A 21,276-nucleotide genomic window follows, 5' to 3' on the forward strand; every position below is an offset into this window, starting at 1 on the left:
AGAGGCACTCACAGACGTGGAAGACTCCAGCGAGCCTTCTGTGTCAGACTCCCCCTCGAAGATCGTGGTTTCCCCTGATGAACCCTGCAGCTCACTGTCAGATAAAGGCTGCATGACCATGTTTATCTTTGGCTGTGAAAGCAGCAGGTGCATAAACACACTAACCGTTGTTTTTGCTTTGTTTTTGAGAACAGCAAAGTCATGTTTTCACTCAAGCACCTTTTCAAAGACACATGAACCACATTCCTCAAAAGATGACCTTTTTTCACCCCTGAAATGATCAGTGCATGCTTACAGATTCTCACACACACACGCACACACACACACTCTCACTCTCTCTCTAAGACACACACATGCACTCACAGACACACACACACACACATACATACACACACACACACACAAACACAACATGCACACACACACACACACACACACACACATTTACAACATGCACACACACACAACATGCACGCACGCACGCACACACACACACACACACACACACGCTCGCGCGATAAATGGTAAACATACCGTTCATTGTATATATACAATGAATGTAAATGTAAATTGATGTAAATCAATCTTGACGCTGTGTACATGTTTATGTGAAGTTCTTGTTAATATCCGAATGTTTGGACAACATGCTTTGGCAATATTATTGTTAATACAAGCCGCAGCATGGCCGCTCGCCCTTGAAATGGCCGCTCGCTGCTCGCCCTTGACATTCCAACCCTGCTGTCTACTCAAAATCAAGCTTCAATGCAAGGTGTCATTAAGAGACAACTGAAGAGGATCAGATAATAATTAATTCACTCACCGGCCGTGATGACTTCAGGAATACACAACAGAGCCACAAATACAAGAACCATCTGCTGCATTATTGACGTATTATTTCCCACTAACGTAGAATCCGTTGATATCCAGCTCTTCAGTGAGTGTTGACTGAGAGGCTGACAGAGAATATGAATGAATGAGTGGATCTCATTGAGTCGTTAACAGTCACCTCCCCCACCAGAGGCGGTCCTTCCTACGGGTGAGATAGGCGTTGGCTTAGGGCGCCACCTGGTGGGTGAGTGGCGCCAAACGTGGTGAGAAAATGATAAAATTCTAATGTCTATATTTTTCTACAGTTTTTGCCAGTTATCTACAACAATACTTTGATATAAAAAAATAATTAAACATAAGAAAAAGAAATGATGATTCAGACGTAGAGCCCCTGCAGCTGTTACACGTCACGGTCACAACAAGCTAGCGAGCACCCTGATGCGCCGTCGGTCGGTCAGCGTGTGTTGACGGGTTACAGTCCCTATAAGTGAAGAGCGGGAGAAACGTGCAAAGGAGAATGGTATGTCAGTCTGATTATATATTGTTTAAATTAACCAAGCATACATGATTTAATCATGCAAGTTAGCAGTCGCAGCATGTCATCTTTCTAGTGAGCTAATGTTAAAATAGCAGTGAGAATGTGTGACGTTCTGCTTCATTCAGCCAGGTTTGGGGTTATAAACATGCAGTCAGCCACAAAATTGTCATAATAAGACAGTCATTTCAGAATTCTGACTTTTTTCTCAGAATTCTGACTTTAAAGTCAGAAGTAGGGCTGGGCGATATGGCCTTTTACTAATATCCCGATATTTTTAGGCCATGTCACGATACACGATATATATCTCGATATTTTCCCTTAGCCTTGAATTAACAATTTGATGCATACAATCATGCCAGTATGATGATTCTATGTGTCTACATAAAAACATTGTTCATACGGCATTAATATATATGCTGATTACATGGATTAAAGCAAAACAAATCTTTTGACTGAAATGTTTTTTCGAGCTGTGGCCAAGTCATATTCCCAATTTATAATTTGTGAATCATGTTACGAGTTACAGCCTCACCACACACCCTGTTCTCTAATGCAGACATCACTTTTACATATTTGACCAACAGTGTTTTACAGGAGGATGATCTGAACAGCTGTTCTATTCACACTTAAAATGTTTTTGTCTTTTCAATGTAATTTTCAATCTATGAAATCAAACTGTGCCTTTTTTTTGCCAAGCTTCTCTCAAGATTTACTCTTTCAAAAAATCAACCATCTACAGAACTTTTCAGTACGCTATTTTTCTACTTCTTCTTCTCATCATCATTATCATTAATTATTATTTTTATTAATAATAATAATGTTTAAAGTGAACCTCTTATCGTTTAACATAATAATACATCATACAAACAGCAACTTTTGCAGCCTTGTCAGTCTGATGGCGAGTTATCACCTTTCTGTCATCACCAACATGCTGTTAGTAATCAAAAAGCTCTGAGGCTTTACATGTTCTATATGTTATAATACAAGATTTCAGCATTGAGCTACAATCAGGCTACATTCATGATTTTGTACAGTCAAACTAACCAAAAACTTCTTACTGATCATCATTATGAAGTTTCAGGGCGTTCCTGTAACCATGGTAACTCACGGTGCCCGAGGGGAGGGAGAGACGCTGAATGAAGCCGTTTACACAGACACACTGCAGACAAAGTCCAGACTATAGTTGTTATTTCACACATGTAGCACACAACAGGAGACTCTCCTTGTCAGACGAGTTCTCACGTGTTGACTAAACTCAAAACAAATTGATAACGTAGCAGCGCGACGAGTCCTTGCTAGCTAAGCAGCTAAACGTTAGCGCCGCTCCGTGTTTAGATCCCACCCTGTGTGGGTCACTACACTGTCATTGGTAAGGCAGCACACGCTGTTAATGATATCATTGGTTGTAGAGTGTTACAATCTGTCAATAATATCAGCCAACACTTGCTCTCCTCCGATCTACATCGATCTCATAAGCCGCCTCTGTGAAGTTTGAATGACGGCAATCCACCGTAGCGACGGAGAACTTTAATCCATGCATACTTTACGTCCTCCCTCTTGTACCCAAACCACCGCCAGACGATGGATCCTGTGTTGTTTTTTCTTGGGAATTAATTCTCCCTCCATTTTTCATAGCACCTGCTGCTGCCACAACCTCTGCTGCTACATGCTGCCGGGCATATGACGTTGCACGCACGACAGAATGTGATGTACGTAACTAGGTGTGTTTGTTTTATCTCTCTGTGCAGAGCGAAGAGAGAAAGTGAGAAAAACCTATAGTTCAGTGCCCGCGACTAAAAGCAATTGCTTAACAATTGAACGTATACTTGAGTATTCACGATATAGTCATTTTCTACATCCCACAGAGAACAAGCCGCGATACATCAAGTATATTCGATATATCGCCCAGCCCTAATTGTGTGTATTACCTTTTAGGCAAGAATTGAATGTAACTGAAGCACTTCAAAGCTAGTCTTCTTGTTGTTGGTGCTTTGCATCCAATGCACTTACATGCAGTCCAGGTAGTCACTGGTACTGCTATGCACTTTGGTCCTGGATGCTTGTCTTGGTGATACCGAAGTTACTGTGATGAATATTTTAATATAACAAATATTATGTTAGTTATTCACATCGATTTATATATCATGCTTTGATTATATTGTACAATATTGGAATTATTGTCATTAAGATACTGCTATGTATTTAATGCAGCCTGTGTTATTTGGTTGTAGTATTTTTTGAATATGTGTGTGCACACCAAATATTTAATCGGACCTGTTTTCCATACAGGCCAGGTTGATGGCGAGCTAAGAGTTAGCCTGGGCACCAAGCATGAAGACTCACTCACTAATGGCCCCTACACACACTCACCTTCCAACACTTGGACTTTTTTTCCTTCCCCACTGGACGCTCATCCGTTGGGCTGTTGTATTGCGGTTGCGCCTCGCCATTACAGGCGATGCTTGAACTCTAGTTCTTTGGCATTCGGGCCTGGTTAGTACTTGGATGGGAGACCGCCTGGGAATACCAGGTGCTTATGGATCATATGTGCGCTGCAAGTCCTCTGATGTCCACTGACTAAATTAATTGTATATACTGAGGTTTTCTACGAATGGCCATTTGTATTCGCATTTCATATCCTTATTGTTATTCTATTCATTGCTGTCAATGTTTAATGTTGTCTGTTTTACTATCATAATATATGGTGTCACTAAAACCTAACTGCGTTCCGTGTCTCACTCTCTGCTCCTAGAGCCAAACCTAGTCTTCTGAGCCTAGCCCAGATAATAATGTTGTAGCTATCTGTTAGTACCTAAACTGTGCTTTAATAGGGTAGCGTACATGCTACAGCTAGCTAATAATGATAATATTGATAACATTACTGTGGGTTCAATAACAGGTTTACCTCTCCACGGTCCTCTCAGCCGGAGATAAACCAGAGCCGCTTCTACTCTTCCTCCACAAGCAGGAGGATTAAAAAGGAAATCAGGAATTCCTGAAGCTCAAACAGATCTGACAGTCAAACTTTACTCTTCTTGTCACTTCTGCGTACCTTACCTCACCAGAAATAGTGAGGTGCGGGGCGGGGCGGGAACATCTGGTGACGCAACCAGGAAATGCTGCGAAGGGTAGACCGTCCAATTTCACAACAGGCTGACGCTGCCTGCAGGTCTCTCTGAAGGACCCTGCCTTTGCTGGCGGCGAAGGACTATATGTAAGGGATAATGCCCGATGAGGTGTCCATAAACAGAAGTTAATGGACGACGCGGAGGCCATTAACTCCTGTTTATGGACACTTCGAAGGGCATTATCCCGCTTATACCATGGTCACATGCCAAAGAAAAGAAATTCGGACCATTAATTTACATTTTCATGCGATTTACAATCAAAATATAAAGTTTTTCACAAGCCATAACTTAGTTTCCCTGGTAACGCCTGAGGGTTTGACTAATACCTGGAACAATCATTACTCTCCCGTAAGATTCTTATGCAACGGAAGCGTTGTTCACTCCTCCAGTAAATAGGTAGGATCATAGATACGACTTGGCAACGGGAGATATTCTAGTCCGCTCAGATATAAGCCAGGAAGCTAACGCTATGCTAGCAAGATTCAAAGTCAATAACATTGCATACGGTTGACAAACAGTAAATATAATTTGACAGTATGCTAGCTAACACGATTAGCTAACTAACCAGTCATGTCATTGTCCCCAAATCAATAGCAAGATGTTCACGAACAAATGACCGGCCGTGTGTAACGTTACTGTGGCCGCAGCCTGAAGTAGAGAGTTGAACAGCGTATTCGCGTAGCAGTAAGTTTAGAGGGGAAGTGAACTTTCTGTAGCTTGTGTGTTACAGTCGCCACCCTGTGGTGTTCAGAGGATAAGACACTGAAGGACTGACAGTCAGACTGCACTCAGTGCTGGAAATAAAATATTAAGATTTGATACACCAGCTAGCGCATTAATTTACAGCAGTGAACAGTCAATTTGACTGGAACTACTTAGTAGGTGTCCATATATCAGGGGTTAATGGACACCCTGCAGCCAATCAGAATCGACCATCCCCCAGACCATGGTATAAATACATATATATGTGTGTGTGTTTAAAAATGTTTTCTTCCTTTCCAATGTTGATTTTCAAATGTAGCTAAAAGGCTTTGATGTTGTAGAATGTTGCTAACTGATCCGTGCCATGATGACATCATCGTGACATCAAAGGTGCAGCAACATTCTGAAACATCAGAGCTGTTTGTGGCTTTGATCAGAAGTTTACAGCAGCTTTACATTTCAGTTACATTTCATTGTGAAGGAACGTCTTCACTGAGCAACATAACAAAGACAGATATAGAAGATATGGACAGGAAGAGCAACAGCCGAGCGAGCACCAGCCAGGGTCCAACCAGACGGAGGAAGAAGAAGAAGAAGCCCTCAGAACAATTTAGTGACTCTCACCAAGGAAGTGATAACCAGAGAATGGATTCAGAATTCAAGGAGTTATCTAACATAAGGCTAGTGTCTCTGAGAAGCAACCTAGAGGTGCTGATGGAGTCCTTCTACGATATGGACGGGCTGGAGGAGCAGCTAGATGAGCCCTGTGAGGACATCCTGGATAACAACAAGTGTCTGAACAATGACGAGGAAATAACTGCGTGGGAGTCAGAGGAGAACATCGTGCTGGAAGAGTCAGAAGAAGACAACTATTTCTGTGAGAGTCCAGAAGAACTAGAGGAGGAAGAAGATGACGTGTCTGTGGAGGCCACACGAACAAAGTTTATCAGTCAACGAGAGAAACGCAGGCGTGCTGCTGCAGAGTGTCGACTGAAGTCATCAGGACAGAAATCACTGTGGAAAAGACTCACTCGCTGGTTCAGGAAGAAAATGAAGTGAAGATGTTCTCTGGGTTTCAGTGCGGGTGTTCGCCGGGTGCTCTGGTTCAACCACAAGCATTCATCAGCTTAAAATATTAGGAACAATCTACAGAATTAAACCCACTTGATAATAAAGTCAAGTCAAGTGGAGGCAGTTTGACACGCAGCCGTCAGTGATGCCATCTAAAATAAAAACATTAACTCTCTTTTGGGTCACTTTTGCCGGTCCCAAGCCCGGATAAAGGAGGAGGGTTGGAATTGTGACATTTAAACAAACAAGAATCAACGGAAGAAAAGTTCATTTGTAGTTCTAAACATATTCGGGGTGTTTTTTTACTCTCTCCTGTTTGAGATCTTTGGGAGTTTTTCCTCGTCCTCTCAGAGAGCTCAGGCCGGGCCATTAAGCTCCAAATGAATGAAAGAATAATAAACATTACAACATCAGAATAAATAAGCCATTAACTGTTAAATAATTTAAAACAATTACTTGTCTGAGTGAAGTCTCTCACACAGATAGCACAGAGAGTTTCTGTCATAAATTATTGAAACGCACAATTCTTACCCTGTGACAAAATATTAACAAATGGGGTTCTGCTGTCTTATTTGTGTTGGTTTTGGGGTTCTTTACATGAGAAGTGTAAGAAACCACCGCTGTATATAGGTCATGGATGATGGAGACAGATAACATTTCAATTATTCAGAAGATTGAAGGTTTGGATGAAGTTTCTCACTCATAACATTCAAGTGTTGTGAATGAGAAGTGACATTTAACCAGAATTTTGGGAGAAAAACACCGTCATCATCAATTCTCAAGAGTTAATTAAGAGAGACAGACGATTTATATGAAGTAATGAGGCGTCTTTATCTGCCTTATTATTACATCTGTGCCGCCATCTTGTGGCTCATGAACGGCTCTACACACATTCCCATAATACGCACACCTGACTGTGGTTTTGAATACAGTCATATAATTATTTATCAAACGATTAATCTTGTTTTCTGTACCTGGCTCTCTGTGTATGCCAGAAATCCCTTCATGGCCTAATTAACCTTGTAACACATTAACACGCCTCTAAATTACTTTGCGGGGAAGTACAGCAGACGTTCACTCTGCAAGTTAAGGCCCCGTTTACACCAAGGGAGGACGCAGATATTTCCCTGCAGTTTGGCCTCTCATTTACATGAAAATCTTGTTTTTAATCACAGAAAAGGATTATTTCTAAAGGAAGAAAAGCGAATTACAGAGTAATCATATATTTCAATTTAGAAGATATAGAGAAAATATACCTGTCACTATACATATCTTGGTTTTGTTTTTGATGAAGATATGAAGTTTTCAGAGGGAAGGAAAATACTAGCAGAGTCTGCTGGAAGAGCATTAGGTTCTGTGTTGAGTAAAATGAAATTATGTACAGATCTTGGTTTTTCTACATTTACACAACTTTGTAAATCTTTGGTTGACTCGGTTTTGTTTTATGCTGCAGGGGTTTGGGGCTTTGAAGGGGTTTTTGATTGTAATTCTGTTCAGAATCGTGCTTTGAGGTGTTTTCTTGGTGTGCATAAATATGCAGCAAAAGTAGCTGTTGAAGGGGAGGCAGGATGGGATCCATGTATTGTAAAACAAAGATGTGAAATGGTGCGATTGTGGAACCGTCTTGTCAGTCTGCCAGAGGAAAGGCTAACTAGGAAAATGTTTAATTGGGACAGAGTAAAGCATCACCCCTGGTCTAGAGAGGTTTCAATTATATTGTCTGCCTCTGACTTACATATAATGTTTCAAAATAATTTGCAATGTAATATAAATGTCATCAGACAAAGATTACTCAGGAAATATGAAGATCAATGGAAACAGGATATATGGAAGAAGCCAAAGCTTGTGAATTTTGTGATCTCTAGGTTGTGGAAGATGAATTTCATTTTGTATTTTATTGTCCTTTATATTGTGATTTACGGAACTCTTTATTGGAATCAATCCAGTTTAAAAATCCTGATATATTTTGGAAATTTGATGGGGAGATTCTGTGCTGGTTGTTTGAAAATGATGTTTTTGCTTTGGCAAAATGTATAGAAAAGGCCTGGTATCTGCGGCAAAGTATTTTGTATCCTATATGACAATCCATTTCTATTTGTATCCATATCTTTAATGGTTTAGTTATGTTATGATGTGCTCTGTATTATGTCACGTGGCTATTGTGGATGTAATTGTGAAATTATTATTTGATGAATATGATTAGTGTCTAATAAGCCCATGAGGGCTGGGCACCAACCATGGTGTTTGGCACTTAAATAAACCAATCAATCAATCAATCAATCTAAAAACTCCGGCCAAAGTGGAGATTTCCGATAACGCAGGTTATGTGTTGCCGTGTCAACTGGGAGAAACTGGGTTTTAGGTTCTCAAACGTCACATTATGAGCCAGAAAAATGCTGAACGTGATGTGAGCGCTCTATGTTTACAGTATGTTTACAATAAGCATTTCGAAATCAGAATAAATAAAGCTGATCTCAATGTCACTCGTCTGCGCAGGACAGTTAAATACAGCTTCAGGATTCAGGCTGATAAATAAAGAACATTGTTTTGTTGTGTCTTGTTGTTGTTGTGTTGTGTTGTATTGTGTTTTAAGAGTGTGAAACCGTTTTATTGTTGTTGTTTGAAAGGCTGCTTGTGTGAGGAGTTGTTTTTTTTATTGTATGTGCTTGTCTGTGTTAGATTTATGTTATTTATTCCTGCCCAGGGACTACAGATGAAATTTAGCTAATAGCTAAAAAAAATAAATAAACACCTCGATGACAGTTTCATCTGAGCTCATTCAAACTAAAAAACATGCCTTCTGTCCAGAGAAATAGGCACACAGTCATATTGTCGTTTTCCACAAACTGAGGACTTTATTAAGTGCAAAGGAGGCACTGTGCATGTGTAGTGCATCACGACCATTCAGAACAGAACAGATGTGACTTCATCATATAAAAAGGTATTTTATCATCATTATTATTTGTGTTTTTCTGTCAGCTAGTGTTTGTTGTAGAAGAGTTTGCTCCCGGGGGCGTACGGCACGGCATCCAGTTCAAACGGTGACGGAAAAGAGGGAATCATGGGAAGGAACGAGGAAACCGTGGCAGGACTTTTTACTCCTTGCTGAACATGTGCAGGACCAGGTCGCACACACGGTTGCTGTAGCCGAACTCGTTGTCGTACCTGCAGACACACAGCGAGCAGAGAGAGCGGGGATGATGTCATATTCGTGAGAAGAGGTCCGGTTCTCTAGTCATCAGTCACATGAAGTAACTTTTATATATAATACTTGTCAAACCACAGTTCAGATCAGTGTCCTCAGTTTGAACAACTCACCATGAAACCAGCTTGACAAAGTGCTCGTTGAGTGCGATGCCAGCGCCGGCGTCAAAGATGGAGGAGTGAGGGTCGCTGTTGAAGTCTGTGGACACGACCTGAGCAGAAAGAGGCGACGCAGCTGTTTAATACACGCACAGTAGAAACAGAGCTGCTCAACTGATCTGTAAGAAGCTGGATTCATGCTGCTGTGGGCTTTTTTTTATAGGTTTATTTAATGCAAAAAGTTAAAATATCTGCAGGTGAAAAGACATCTGACATCTGTTATATTATTATAGATGTGCTGCCATCTTGTGGCTCATGAACACACCTGACTGTGGCTCTGAAGACAGGTATATATCTATATATTAAACAGTTGATCTTGTTTTCTGTACCTGGTCCTCTGTGTATGCCAGGAATCCCTTCATGGGTCCCTCAGCAGCGGCCTTGACGACCTTCTTGATGTCGTCGTACTTTGCCTGCAGACAAAGACAAGACATCATAATTAAACTAAGCGGTAGTTTTCAACAGTGCAGCTGGATTTTAACTACTAAAAACATGTGAGCGCAGCAGCATCTCAGTTTAAAAAACAGAGCTGAGGGATGTGGATGACAAATCTGTTGAAATTCAACTCGGGCTGTAAAACTTTCTTCCCTTTTGACCTTCATCAACTTTATTTATAGACCTTAATGTAACAGACACATTGGTGCCTGTTACGTGTGAACGATAACAAATCTTCAGAATATATATTATAAAGGTCAGGAGAGACTTACAGGCTTCTCCAGACGGACGGTCAGATCCACCACAGAGACGTTGGGGGTGGGGACACGGAAAGCCATACCGGTCAGTTTGCTGTAAGAACAAGACAGTCAAGAGTCAGACGCAAAATAAAAACATCTTAACAGGTTTCAATCCTGTTAACAGCTCGAAACGGATCCCCACAAGCAAATCATGTGAGGTAAAACCAGGTGATGGTTGATCGTACCCGTTCAGCTCGGGGACGACCTTGCCCACGGCCTTGGCGGCTCCGGTGGAGGCGGGGATGATGTTCTGGGAGGCTCCACGTCCGTCCCTCCACAGCTTACCAGAGGGACCATCAACGGTCTTCTGTGTGGCGGTGACGGCGTGGACTGTGCTCTGGAGGAGCGAGAAGAAGGTTGAGTTAAAAGACAGATTCATGCTTCATGCCATGAACGAAACTGTTACGATGACATCTTGTCTGTTAGGAAATAATGTGCTGATGATCAGTCAAAAGGAGCTGATCTGAGAATATAACTTGTATTTAGCAATCGTTCAATTTCGGTCTATTCAACGTGAGAATCAATAAAAAATAGTTGACACGAGAGTAAAGTTTCTTTCCTTCCGTTGGACTGAAACAGGTTGCACATAAAGTGTGAGTTGTTTACCATGAGACCCTCAACGATGCCGAAGTTGTCGTTGATGACCTTGGCGAGGGGAGCCAGGCAGTTGGTTGTGCATGAAGCGTTGCTGTGGAGACGAGACAGCGAGAACATGTCACACATACAAACCGTCCACAGTTACTGACATCAGACGTGCACAGACACTCAGTGTATTTTAAGAGATGATCTTGGGTTTGACATTCGTGTTTTTTTCTTTTGGCAGGGCACTGAAACAGCCTCCAGATGTTCACATCTGTCCTCGCCAGGTTTGAAAAACACTTCACAGGAAGCAGGACGAGCAGGTGACGTCACCACGGATCAACTAACACGCGTCACAACCTTAAAGGTCGTTATCATCAACCACACCTGAGAGTGAACTTTTTAAAACTCACCTGACGACCTTCATGGAGTTGTCGTATTTCTCGTGGTTGACGCCCATGACGAACATGGGAGCGTCGGCGCTGGGGGCAGAGATCACCACCCTCTTAGCTCCGCCCTTCAGGTGAGCCTGCGGGGACAAACAGGACGGTAAAGGTCGTATTCACTGTACTGCATAAAACAATATCTATATATCAATATTGATTTCCTCCTCTATATTTTTTGCTGAATCTTCTTGTCATCATGTTCGCGCGTTGAACTTACGGAGGCTTTCTCGATGGTGGTGAACACACCGGTGGACTCCACCACGTAGTCGGCGCCAGCATCGCCCCATTTGATGTTGGTGGGGTCCCTCCTGCACATCATCACACACAGGAGAGGTTTCATTGGTAAAACTGTTCAATAATACCGTGTTAAAAATGTCTATGAACCTTGCAGTGTGGTGAGTACGCACTCGTGGTACACCGTGATGTGCATGTTGCCGATAACCAGCTTGCCGCCCTCGGCCTTCACCTCTCCGTGCTTCCACACACCGTGAGTGGAGTCGTACTTGAACATGTAGACCTGCAGGAGACAAAACCTGATGATTAATACCTGTAAAACACCTGTAACAGCAGCTTTAATCACAGAGAAGCTCCACAGGTTTGATGCTACAAGCTAACATTTAAATTAACTTTCTGTCTCCAGCAAAGACTTTTAAATTTCTCCATCCTAATTTCACATTCTGCCCGGATCAGAACCAACAGCCAGTCCTCTCACCATGTAGTCCAGATCGATGAAGGGGTCGTTGATGGCGACCACCTCGACCTTGCCTCCGGAGGCGGCGGCGCGGGTCACCAGACGGCCGATACGTCCGAATCTGAAACACAGGAGGACGAGGTCAGCGTGATTAAACAGCTTCAGAGGAGATTCTCTTGCGGTTAAATCAGAGAATATGTACTTTTCTATACTTTAAAGACGTGTTATGGTGCCTCAGATTCTTCAGAAACATACTCATCGCTCTTTACTCTGAACTCACTTCTATCTTTTAATTTAAAACAGCTTTTTGTACAAAACAAACCCTGCTTCATTTTCTCTCTCTGACCAGCAGGTGGCACTGAAACCTCAACACAGACGGGAGTCACGGTGAAGGACAGCAGGGCCATACAAGGCCTAACAACCTCGACTGTAGAACAATAATTGGCATCGGCAGCCAAAAGCCTGTTTACACCTAATATGGCTGCTGTCATAGTGAGAGGGGCTGAAACTGCAGAGAGAGGATGTTCAGTCAGGGGAGGATTTATCTGACATATCATCACTTCAGTCAGACTCTGATCAGTTGGATGCTTTTCCAGCTTCTTACATGTGAATATCTTCTGGTTTCTTTACTCCTCTATGAAGGAAAAGTGAATATTGTTGGGTTGCAGACGTCATCTTGCAGCTCTTTGTGGGATAAATTGCACTATTTGATGTATCCAATGAAAACTTGAGCGCCTTAAAAAGCTTTATTAGTTTACCAAAGAGGAAGTCCTGGAGTTGTTAAGACATCCACCATCTGATTATCGCTGACAAGTTACAGTCCAAACCACATCTCTGTTAACGAGATGATCAAAAAGCTGGCGAGGTTCCTTCACTGATGTTATAAGATAAGAAACTTGTTTAAAACTGAATATAGATGCTTAAGAATGTTAATAAAAGCCTTTTAAGTTTCTTATTATAGCATTACAAACACATTTATGGAGTATAACTTTCCCATTATGTCATTGTTGAACCTTTTCTAAGCTTGTTTGTTACCTTATTAAGATGAATTCATAATTTATTTTGCATTTATTACAGTTAACATTCTGCATCTATTGGCTATATTGGCTCTATGAATTCTTCTTATACTGTCTTATTAATGTCTTATAAGGGCTGTATTACCTCCTAACTAATGCTTATTACAATGTCCTTAATGTAAAGCATCACCTAATATAATATCGTACAACATTACAAATGTCCAGAGTTTGAGAAACACAATTAAATCAGAATCATTTAACTAAAATCTGAGCAACAAGAGATAAATTGAATGCGGCATCAATTAAAAATAATCAAGTCATTAAACTTCAGTTTAAGAGCTGCAATAAGTCTAAAAGTCCAAAGTTTTACAGCCTCCAGTCGTCTTCAGTGGAGGACAAAGACTTTGACAGTGACGAGACTATTTCTGATCCTCCAGGTGTTCCTGTTACGTAACGTCGCGCGTCTCCAACACTCAAAGGTCACATCACATACTCACTGTATGTTCTCGTGGGACTCTTTGAAACTTAAACCATGTGACAGAGACACAACACACAGTCTGAGCGCCAAAATAGGCGACAGCGTCCATCTACAGAAAGGTCAGGAGTCGAGGGGCAACAGGAAGTTGGTAACAAGGTCGTCGCTGATGGTGGAAGGTCGCTGCTGCTGCGACTCAGCCGACTGACGGCAGGTTTGTACCGCTGACAATCTACAATCCATCAAAATCAACCGTGACAAACCCATTAATAAATATTCATACGGCCTCTTTGTATTCAAACAAGAGCTGAGCGTGTCGAGGAAAACGGCTGACATGCAGGAAATATTTATTACATGAAGGATTTTGTTTTCCTTCAACAAATACTGAATGAACAAACACGTGTTTATCAGTCTGTCAGCCAAAATAATAAGACTTTTGGTTAAACACGTCTGCATCTAGTACCCGAAGTTACAAGTTGGCTAAAGATTTGTGATTTTAGACAGTTTTTGTTTTAAATCAGACAATATTTGAGAACTTTGTCTCCATCCTAATGAATAAAAGAGTTCATATTTGTCAAAGAAAGGCATCAAAAACTGTTATTTTGGTCGAGGTGTTTTGTTGTATCATCATCTTCTCCGAGCTTGTATGTTTAATAAGTATAAATACGGCGCATTTGCTTGAAACATCACTTGTGGATGCATCAATAAATTACCCATAAGGCCGCTGCAGTGTGCAGAGTTTTTGTTAAGTTTGTCATGTTGAGTTTACAGAACTGTCTGCACAGTTTTGGTGATCTGTGTGACGTTTTCAGCGTTCAGGAGAGTCGAAATAAAGAGCCGGTAACTTAGAAGAAGCATGAATCTGATCAGCGTCATCGAGGTTATTTGCAGCTGCAGGGCTTTTTATTGTAATTAATCCCTGTAGGGAAACTTTTAATCTGTATTTGAACTGTAGTGCAAAACATAACACATGTAAGTCTCTGCGGTGGAAAGATCCTGCAGACTTCACACAGACTGAGGTCCAGATAATCTTTCTGGAGAGCCAACTTGGCTCCTTCACAGAAGGGAAGTGTCAGTGGACATCGCCGTTTTCCTCGGTTAGTTTTGGGAAGCAATCAAGCGACCATAAAGTGGACGTGAGCCCATCTTCTGTTTCTGAGGCTCGGTGTCGGTGTTGGTACGAGGCCAGAATCAACGAGCTGAATCTTCCCGCAGCTTCGACGGCAGGAGGAGGAGGAGGAGGTGGAAAACGATTCACCTGGTGATCCGCGAGTCGGAGCAGCGTCCGCGAACCGCCGGCCGGATGATCTCTGAACTCGAGCCGAAAGGTTAGAGGGTTAAAAATAGACAAGGAGGGGGAGAATAAAAGGAATGTGACAGCTGAGGAGGGCAGCGATACGGGCCGGAGCAGAGAGGGGGGAGTGGAGGGGTCTGAAGGGTGTGGAGGAAGAGGGGGACGCCAACCGTGACACCACAACACCGCCCGGCTATAAATAACCAGACGATAGACGGGTCCTGTCCACAGTCCTCTCCTGTCACCTCGACAGCACAAAGACAGTCTGAAATATAAAGAGGCTCAGGAAGCCAGCAGTGTTTCTGAGATCAACAGCTTCAAATTTCAAACTATTTTACAATCTTTAGACGACAACTGATATCAAGGATTGAAAGATGTCGACTAACTGACTGATCCACTAATTGTTTCAGCTCTGATGTGATGTCCATTGAGCTTTTAAGACGGTTAAACATATAAATGTATTTCATATCGACCGGTACGTCCAGGAAAATAAAGACATTTTTTCTCTTCTTTCATTGCCCATCATCTCCTCACTGACTCACACCCTCATTTCCAATTTCCTCTCCTTCAACTGACTCGATTACTCTCTTGTCTCCGAGCGAAATGATTAAAAAGCGACTCTCAGATAATCATCTGGCGGTCGGAGGAACATGGTCCGGGTCCAGCGCCTCCAACACCTTTTACACTCCCGCCTGCTGGATGCTCATAACATCAGGGATTCAGGATATGAAAGCTCTTCTGCTCTGATCCTCTGATCATGTGGATGTGGGTGGTTGTGTGTTTGCTCATCGACACTCAGCAGAGACCTCTAAATTTCACTTAATGAGCCAGAGGATGCCGAAAAAGTATCACATCACTTGAGACATGGAAGAAGATGATGCACTGGAGGATTATCGATGAACCCGAGAAGGTTTTTTTCCACCTGTTGTCTTCTATTTTCAGCTGATGTGGTTTCCAGTGTTTGTGTTTTGCAGCTGTTTCATTTTATTTCTATTAATAAATGGACTGTAGCTAAGGCTTAATAATCCCGGTGGCCAATAGAGAAGACACCAGCACACTAACGACTGGTGTTGTAGAGCGACTAAAATGAAAAATATTATGATAAAAAGCATGAACTCACCCGTTGATTCCGATCTTCACCATTGTGTCTGATATGTTCTAGTCCTCACTGCAAAGGAAAAGATTAAAGACATATTTAATACATCATTTAGCCAAAAACAACTCAAAACACAGAATCGTGCAGAAGTAGGACGCTGCAACAAGAAGCCCAGATAACAAACTATATGACTTTACTAAAACTTTTAATAAAACTCCCATAAAAGTCAGTTTGACACCTGTTCCATAATAACCTAAAACTCTTTTATTACACTATTTTAACCACTTTAAATACACAAAGGAGAAGAAGAAAGAGGAGGAGGAGAAATGCTTTTATAACTACAATTATATGAAGGAGAAGAAGAAGAAGAAGAAATGCACTTTGCACGACTTCAGTATGAAGAAGAAGTAGGAGGATTACAAGAGGAAATAGAAATAGTAGTAATTATAGTCAAAGAAGCAGAAAACCAAGAAGAAGAAGAAGAATGCACTTTTAACAACTTCAGTAATATGAAGATGGAGGACTAGAAGAAATAGAAGAAGAAGAAGAAGAAGAAACAGAAGAAGAAGAAGAAGAAGAATTGGAAGAAATAGGAGAAGAAGAATTGATAGAAGAAGAAGTAGAAGAAGAAGAAGAAGAAGAGGAAGTAGAGGTAGAATATTTAAACGATGGTGAACAAGTTGAACTGTACCGGTTGTGAATGCACCTCAGTCGGTTCGACCTCTGCGGGAGAAGAGACAGCGGGAACGAGCGGAGGGCTCACCGCCATTTATCCCCGCAGCTCGCCGCCGGCCACGCCCCCAACCAAAATGTCAAGGTCGCGTGAAACTTTTTTTTTCTTCTTTTTTTTTACTTTATTGAACATGACAGTCGTGAACAGGTCCATAGATATTAACACAAACGTAACTGAGCGTCAGTAATAAACAGATAAATGAAATTTTCACAGCTCTTAATGATGACATAATTAAATAATAAACAGGTCACGTGAAGCTTCTAGTGCAGTTTTTAGAGGAGACACAAACACATAATGTCCCAGTAGCTCAGTTATAAACCTACTGAGGGACTGTACTTGTTTTAATGTGACACTGTGTCTTTTTAATTGAGTATTTTCAAAGTAGAACGTCTCTGGTATTTTAAATAAAATATCATCCTCCGCCAGAAGTGGTCCGTGGGCGGGGCTACATGACGTGGTTGCTAAGCAACAGTGGCAGAGTACGAAAAACTAGCTAAACCGTGATTTATAGATGTATCACGAAATAAACATTAAAACAATGTTTGAAAGAATAAACTACACAGGTACCATCTTATAGACATAAAGTTTAATACTTAAACAATAAAACTCACCCTTTTTTAAAATACACTCAGGAGTTTAAGCTAGCTTATGCTGGTTGATGTTAACTAATTAGGTTAGCAAACCTTATACAGATATCACTTAATGACTTTGAGTTAATTTGCTGACTTTATGGGTCTTCTGTTTCTCTTGACTACCATTTACTATCATCCTGTTATTGACAGTTGGCTGTAATAGCTAAAATGGCTGCAACTCAGCAAAGTAGGCTAAACAGACACATATGAGCTAGGCTAACCATCTCAGCTAAAGTTAGCATATATATCAGCATCCAAAATATCATTTAAATTGCTTACTATGGTTACGTTGAAAAAAATGTACAGGTGTCATTACAACATCAATGTAGCCTACCTATAATAATGTTATTAATTAAAAAATAATAATTATATAGGCTAATTCAACGGTAGCCTATATTTATTCTCACTTGATGTCTGGCATATCTGTGAGAAGTAAACTGGGATCTAAAGACCCGGAGTGTTAAAAATGTAATACAAATAAATAACACTCGTCTACTGTTGTTTATAATTGATTTTTTTGTCATATTATAATATCACTGTTGTCCACACAGTCATCCCTGTAGCTTTATTGCTTTTACAAACTCTCCATTAAGCTGCAACAACCTCTAAATTTGTTTTAGTGCTATTGATTTAGAAAATAAAAGCTATTGACGACACAAACCCCACTTTGCACATTCATTTCTTCACACACACAAAGTTTAAGTGAATCAAGTCAGATAGTTCAGTGCAGCTGATTTTCAAACTGGTCCTGAGTCCAAAGCCAGACCTCTCCACCCCCCCCTCACCACCACCACCTCCACCCTGCTGTCCAGTGTCATGTTCACTGTAACAGTCAGTCATGTGATGGAGTGGAACTCAGTGCTACGTGAACCTCAGCATGCACAGAGAGGAGGTGGCGAGCAAATGTCACACTCTGGCTTTAAGCTGCTGCCTCAGTCATTAGTTTTATATCACCGTCGGCCGTGCAGCTATAGTTTATACATTTATTGCTAACTGAACAGCTGTAGAATGTTATTATAGAGTACATTATTAAATGAACTGTCTTGTCTGCTTAGTGTTGAGGAGAGTTGGTGATTAAACAGTTTCTTCACCAGCTGCAGAGACTTCTGTTTTTAAAGGTGCAATATGTATGCTAACTGCTGCTAACTGTAGCTGTGCTCACGTAGTTAGCTGTGCAGCTAGTGGTGCTTTTAGCTGACTCTGTCCGGACTGGCATTCAGGGAAAGGAGGTTTTCATGCAGCAGAGCATGTTGGGACACAACCAGACTGCCAGCGGGGAGCAGCACTGGAGTGTACAAGTCAGAGCCAGGTGAGCGGGTCGCGAAACCGGGCTCAGCTGCCTCTAAGTGAGCCAAGACCGGCGGAGAGGCGGAGGCCAGTTTGGTGACAAGGAGCTGGTTCCAGGCTCCAACCCGGACTCTGACTCCCTGGATGATGAAACTCGCTAGTCCGGGACTCTAAAAGATGAATTTAACTGGGTGTAAAATATATTTATGGTGAACTATTGTAATCATATTGTGGAAAATCAGATATGACGCGTCTCTTGCTGCTCCGTGGCACCTGTAAGCCTGCTGGGTGTGTTGATGAAGCTCCAGCCTCTGTGTTGTAATCAAGGAGCAGTTGGAGGAAACACAGCTCGCCTGCCACTGAACCTATTTGCACTATTCAATCACAATCAGCACATTTATTTTCCTGCTCTCGTAGCAGCTGCAAAAAGAATTATTACGACGAATGTCAGCAGGCTCTGTAACCCAGTTGATTTGGTGAACTTAAGGTCACGACGTCCGGTGATTTTAACCGACATATTTGGGTCGCGGATCACCAAATCCAATCCTAAAGCTCAGAACCAAATAAAGGCGAAAGACAAATGTGTGTTGTTGATTGAGAGCTCTGTCTCTGAAATTAAATCTCCTGCGTCTCCTTCACAGAGAGACCGTCCAAGTCTATTCCTGGATAATCAGTCTGCCGGCCGGATCTCCACGGATCAGAACCCTCATCCATTGTATTCTGTCGACACGCTGTTCGAACACAATGGAGCAACATCTGTCCGGTCTGTTATCGACGGTTGTGTGCAGGGCAGTTTATTAAGCGACACGACCGAGCCGAGTCTTCAGATATCTTGTTTTCTTTGACGCGTGACATTTAATCAAAGAGCTTCGGCTGTTTTTTTTTTGTTTTTGTGAGTAGACAGTGAACACAGAGCGACACAGGAAGGTTTTATGTTTGATCGGTTCATTGTTGGTCAGGACTTGGATCTGAAGTCGACACCGGTCAGCGTGCGATCTGAGACCTGTGCCATTTAAGCGGTCACAATGCTCCGCGCCTCCCAACGTATATACAGTTATTTAAGTCGGTCAGCGCAGGGTGAAGTAAAGGTCAGCCTATATATATGACATCCGACCTTCTCCTGCACCGAGCCTTCATATACTCTCAATATGTCAAGGGGTGTGACATTTGGTGGGAAGACACGTTGTGTGAGGCACCGCCGGCCTCGGGGTCAAAGGTTAAAAACGTCTGGAGGACAAAATGAGTGAATGAATGAGAGCGGACAAAAAAGTAGGAACACCGAGATAAGATAAACGTGGCTCTTTTGTGTGGACGTGTGTGTTCAGGTGTAACGCTGTACAGACCTGCAGTTTGTGTAAGATCCAGCTTGAGAAATGCTTTGTCATCGGTTTACTTTGCATTCCAGCCGCGCTGATAAACTCCCACGATGCAACAGGAGCACGCTCGATCACACAAAAGAGAGCGTGGCTGCACTGAAAGCTCCCGTGGCCTCACGCCGTCCTCCTGCGTCTCAGACTGTACAAACATGTTGAATTCTGGTTCTCACGTCTTCATGACTTTTCCAACTCGAGCACAGGATGTTATTTCTTATTCTCCTTGTTGCTTTTCAGTTTGATTTCATCTACGTTGGCGTGAAAGCCTCTAAAAGCCTCAACCTACACAGCCTTTAATTTATATTCTGACACTTTGCAGCTCCACTTCATTTGAAACTTAGTTAAAAGGTTGTAGCAGGACAAGGGGAGCATCCATCACATTTTGGTGTGGATCCAAATCACAGGATGGATATACAAATTATTATTTTTACTTAAAGTGACAAGGAGGAACTTTTAAGTGTTTATGAAACAGTCTCTGATTCCTCTGATGATCATAAACGACCTGTAACAGCGAACAAGACCATCAGCAAAGCGCTAGCAAAGATCTTTATAACAGCAGGCGCCAATGTCGTACCGCTTTTGTCCAAACGGGGGCGCTAGAATCAACAAAAACTGTAGTTAGCATTGTGAGATGAAGAGTAAATTCCTTGCATCTTAAAATCTAATTGTAGAAATATGATTACTTCACATCTTGACAGCTGATATCTCCAAAACTCTGCAACTCACACCGAAACTATCTAGATGGATAAAAGAAATTAAAATACTTCATTAATAAAAAAGAACACTGGATCCACAAACAACTGGCAAATAAAAGGCTTTTTACCAAATTCAAATGGCAAAACAAACACGCAGCGTGCAGCCGTCGAACCATCACATGAGAAAATCAGGTGGGACTCGAGCAGCAGGTGATCGGAGCAGGTGTGATGTACCTGAAGTCATTCAGTAAGATCAGATCAAACCAGACAGAATTCATCATAACTGGTTTAATTCTTCATTTCTCTCCCCTGAAACGATTGAATCACCCCAGGAGGCTCCAACTGTTTATGACGGTGACCTTTCATAATTTCATTTTAAGCTGATGACATTTAAGTATTTCCTCCTCGTTAAAGACTGGATGTGACAGTGAGACGTGTCGGGGAAGGAAAAAAAGGAAAGACGCACCACAAAGGTCAAGAAGCAGATCTGAGTCCAGGCGACGAAAACCTGCTGAGCCACCAGGACGACGAACACAGAGCACGTTCAGCATCGTCATGTCCGCCTACATCTGCCTGACGAGTGCCGAGAATTAAT

At 41.9% G+C, this 21,276-nt stretch overlaps 2 protein-coding genes and 1 long non-coding RNA gene across 3 annotated transcripts in view; 2 read left to right on the forward strand and 1 right to left on the reverse strand.

Annotated features, from left to right (window-relative positions):
• The window catches only part of LOC115578523 (CD209 antigen-like protein C), a 61,368-nt gene that overhangs the window by 22,227 nt on the left and 17,865 nt on the right, over positions 1-21,276 (forward strand). The gene's annotated exons all lie outside the window — the stretch shown is intronic.
• LOC115578522 (glyceraldehyde-3-phosphate dehydrogenase-like) lies at positions 9,097-16,771 on the reverse strand. The gene is made up of 12 exons (XM_030411522.1): positions 16,653-16,771; positions 15,986-16,033; positions 12,102-12,201; positions 11,797-11,906; positions 11,607-11,697; positions 11,357-11,472; positions 10,971-11,052; positions 10,550-10,701; positions 10,338-10,416; positions 9,960-10,043; positions 9,586-9,683; positions 9,097-9,432 (listed from the first exon to the last, which is right to left on the reverse strand). Exons 2-12 carry the CDS (start codon positions 16,006-16,008, stop codon positions 9,363-9,365), a joined length of 1,005 nt encoding a protein of 334 aa, XP_030267382.1. The 5' UTR covers positions 16,009-16,033; positions 16,653-16,771; the 3' UTR covers positions 9,097-9,362.
• LOC115578530 (uncharacterized) lies at positions 11,970-19,269 on the forward strand. The gene is made up of 5 exons (XR_003983475.1): positions 11,970-11,984; positions 12,080-12,221; positions 12,433-12,686; positions 13,534-13,785; positions 19,255-19,269. It is a non-coding gene; the product is annotated as an uncharacterized LOC115578530 (long non-coding RNA).

This window comes from Sparus aurata, chromosome 3, assembly GCF_900880675.1.
Source record: "Sparus aurata chromosome 3, fSpaAur1.1, whole genome shotgun sequence".
Lineage (NCBI taxonomy): Eukaryota > Metazoa > Chordata > Actinopteri > Spariformes > Sparidae > Sparus > Sparus aurata.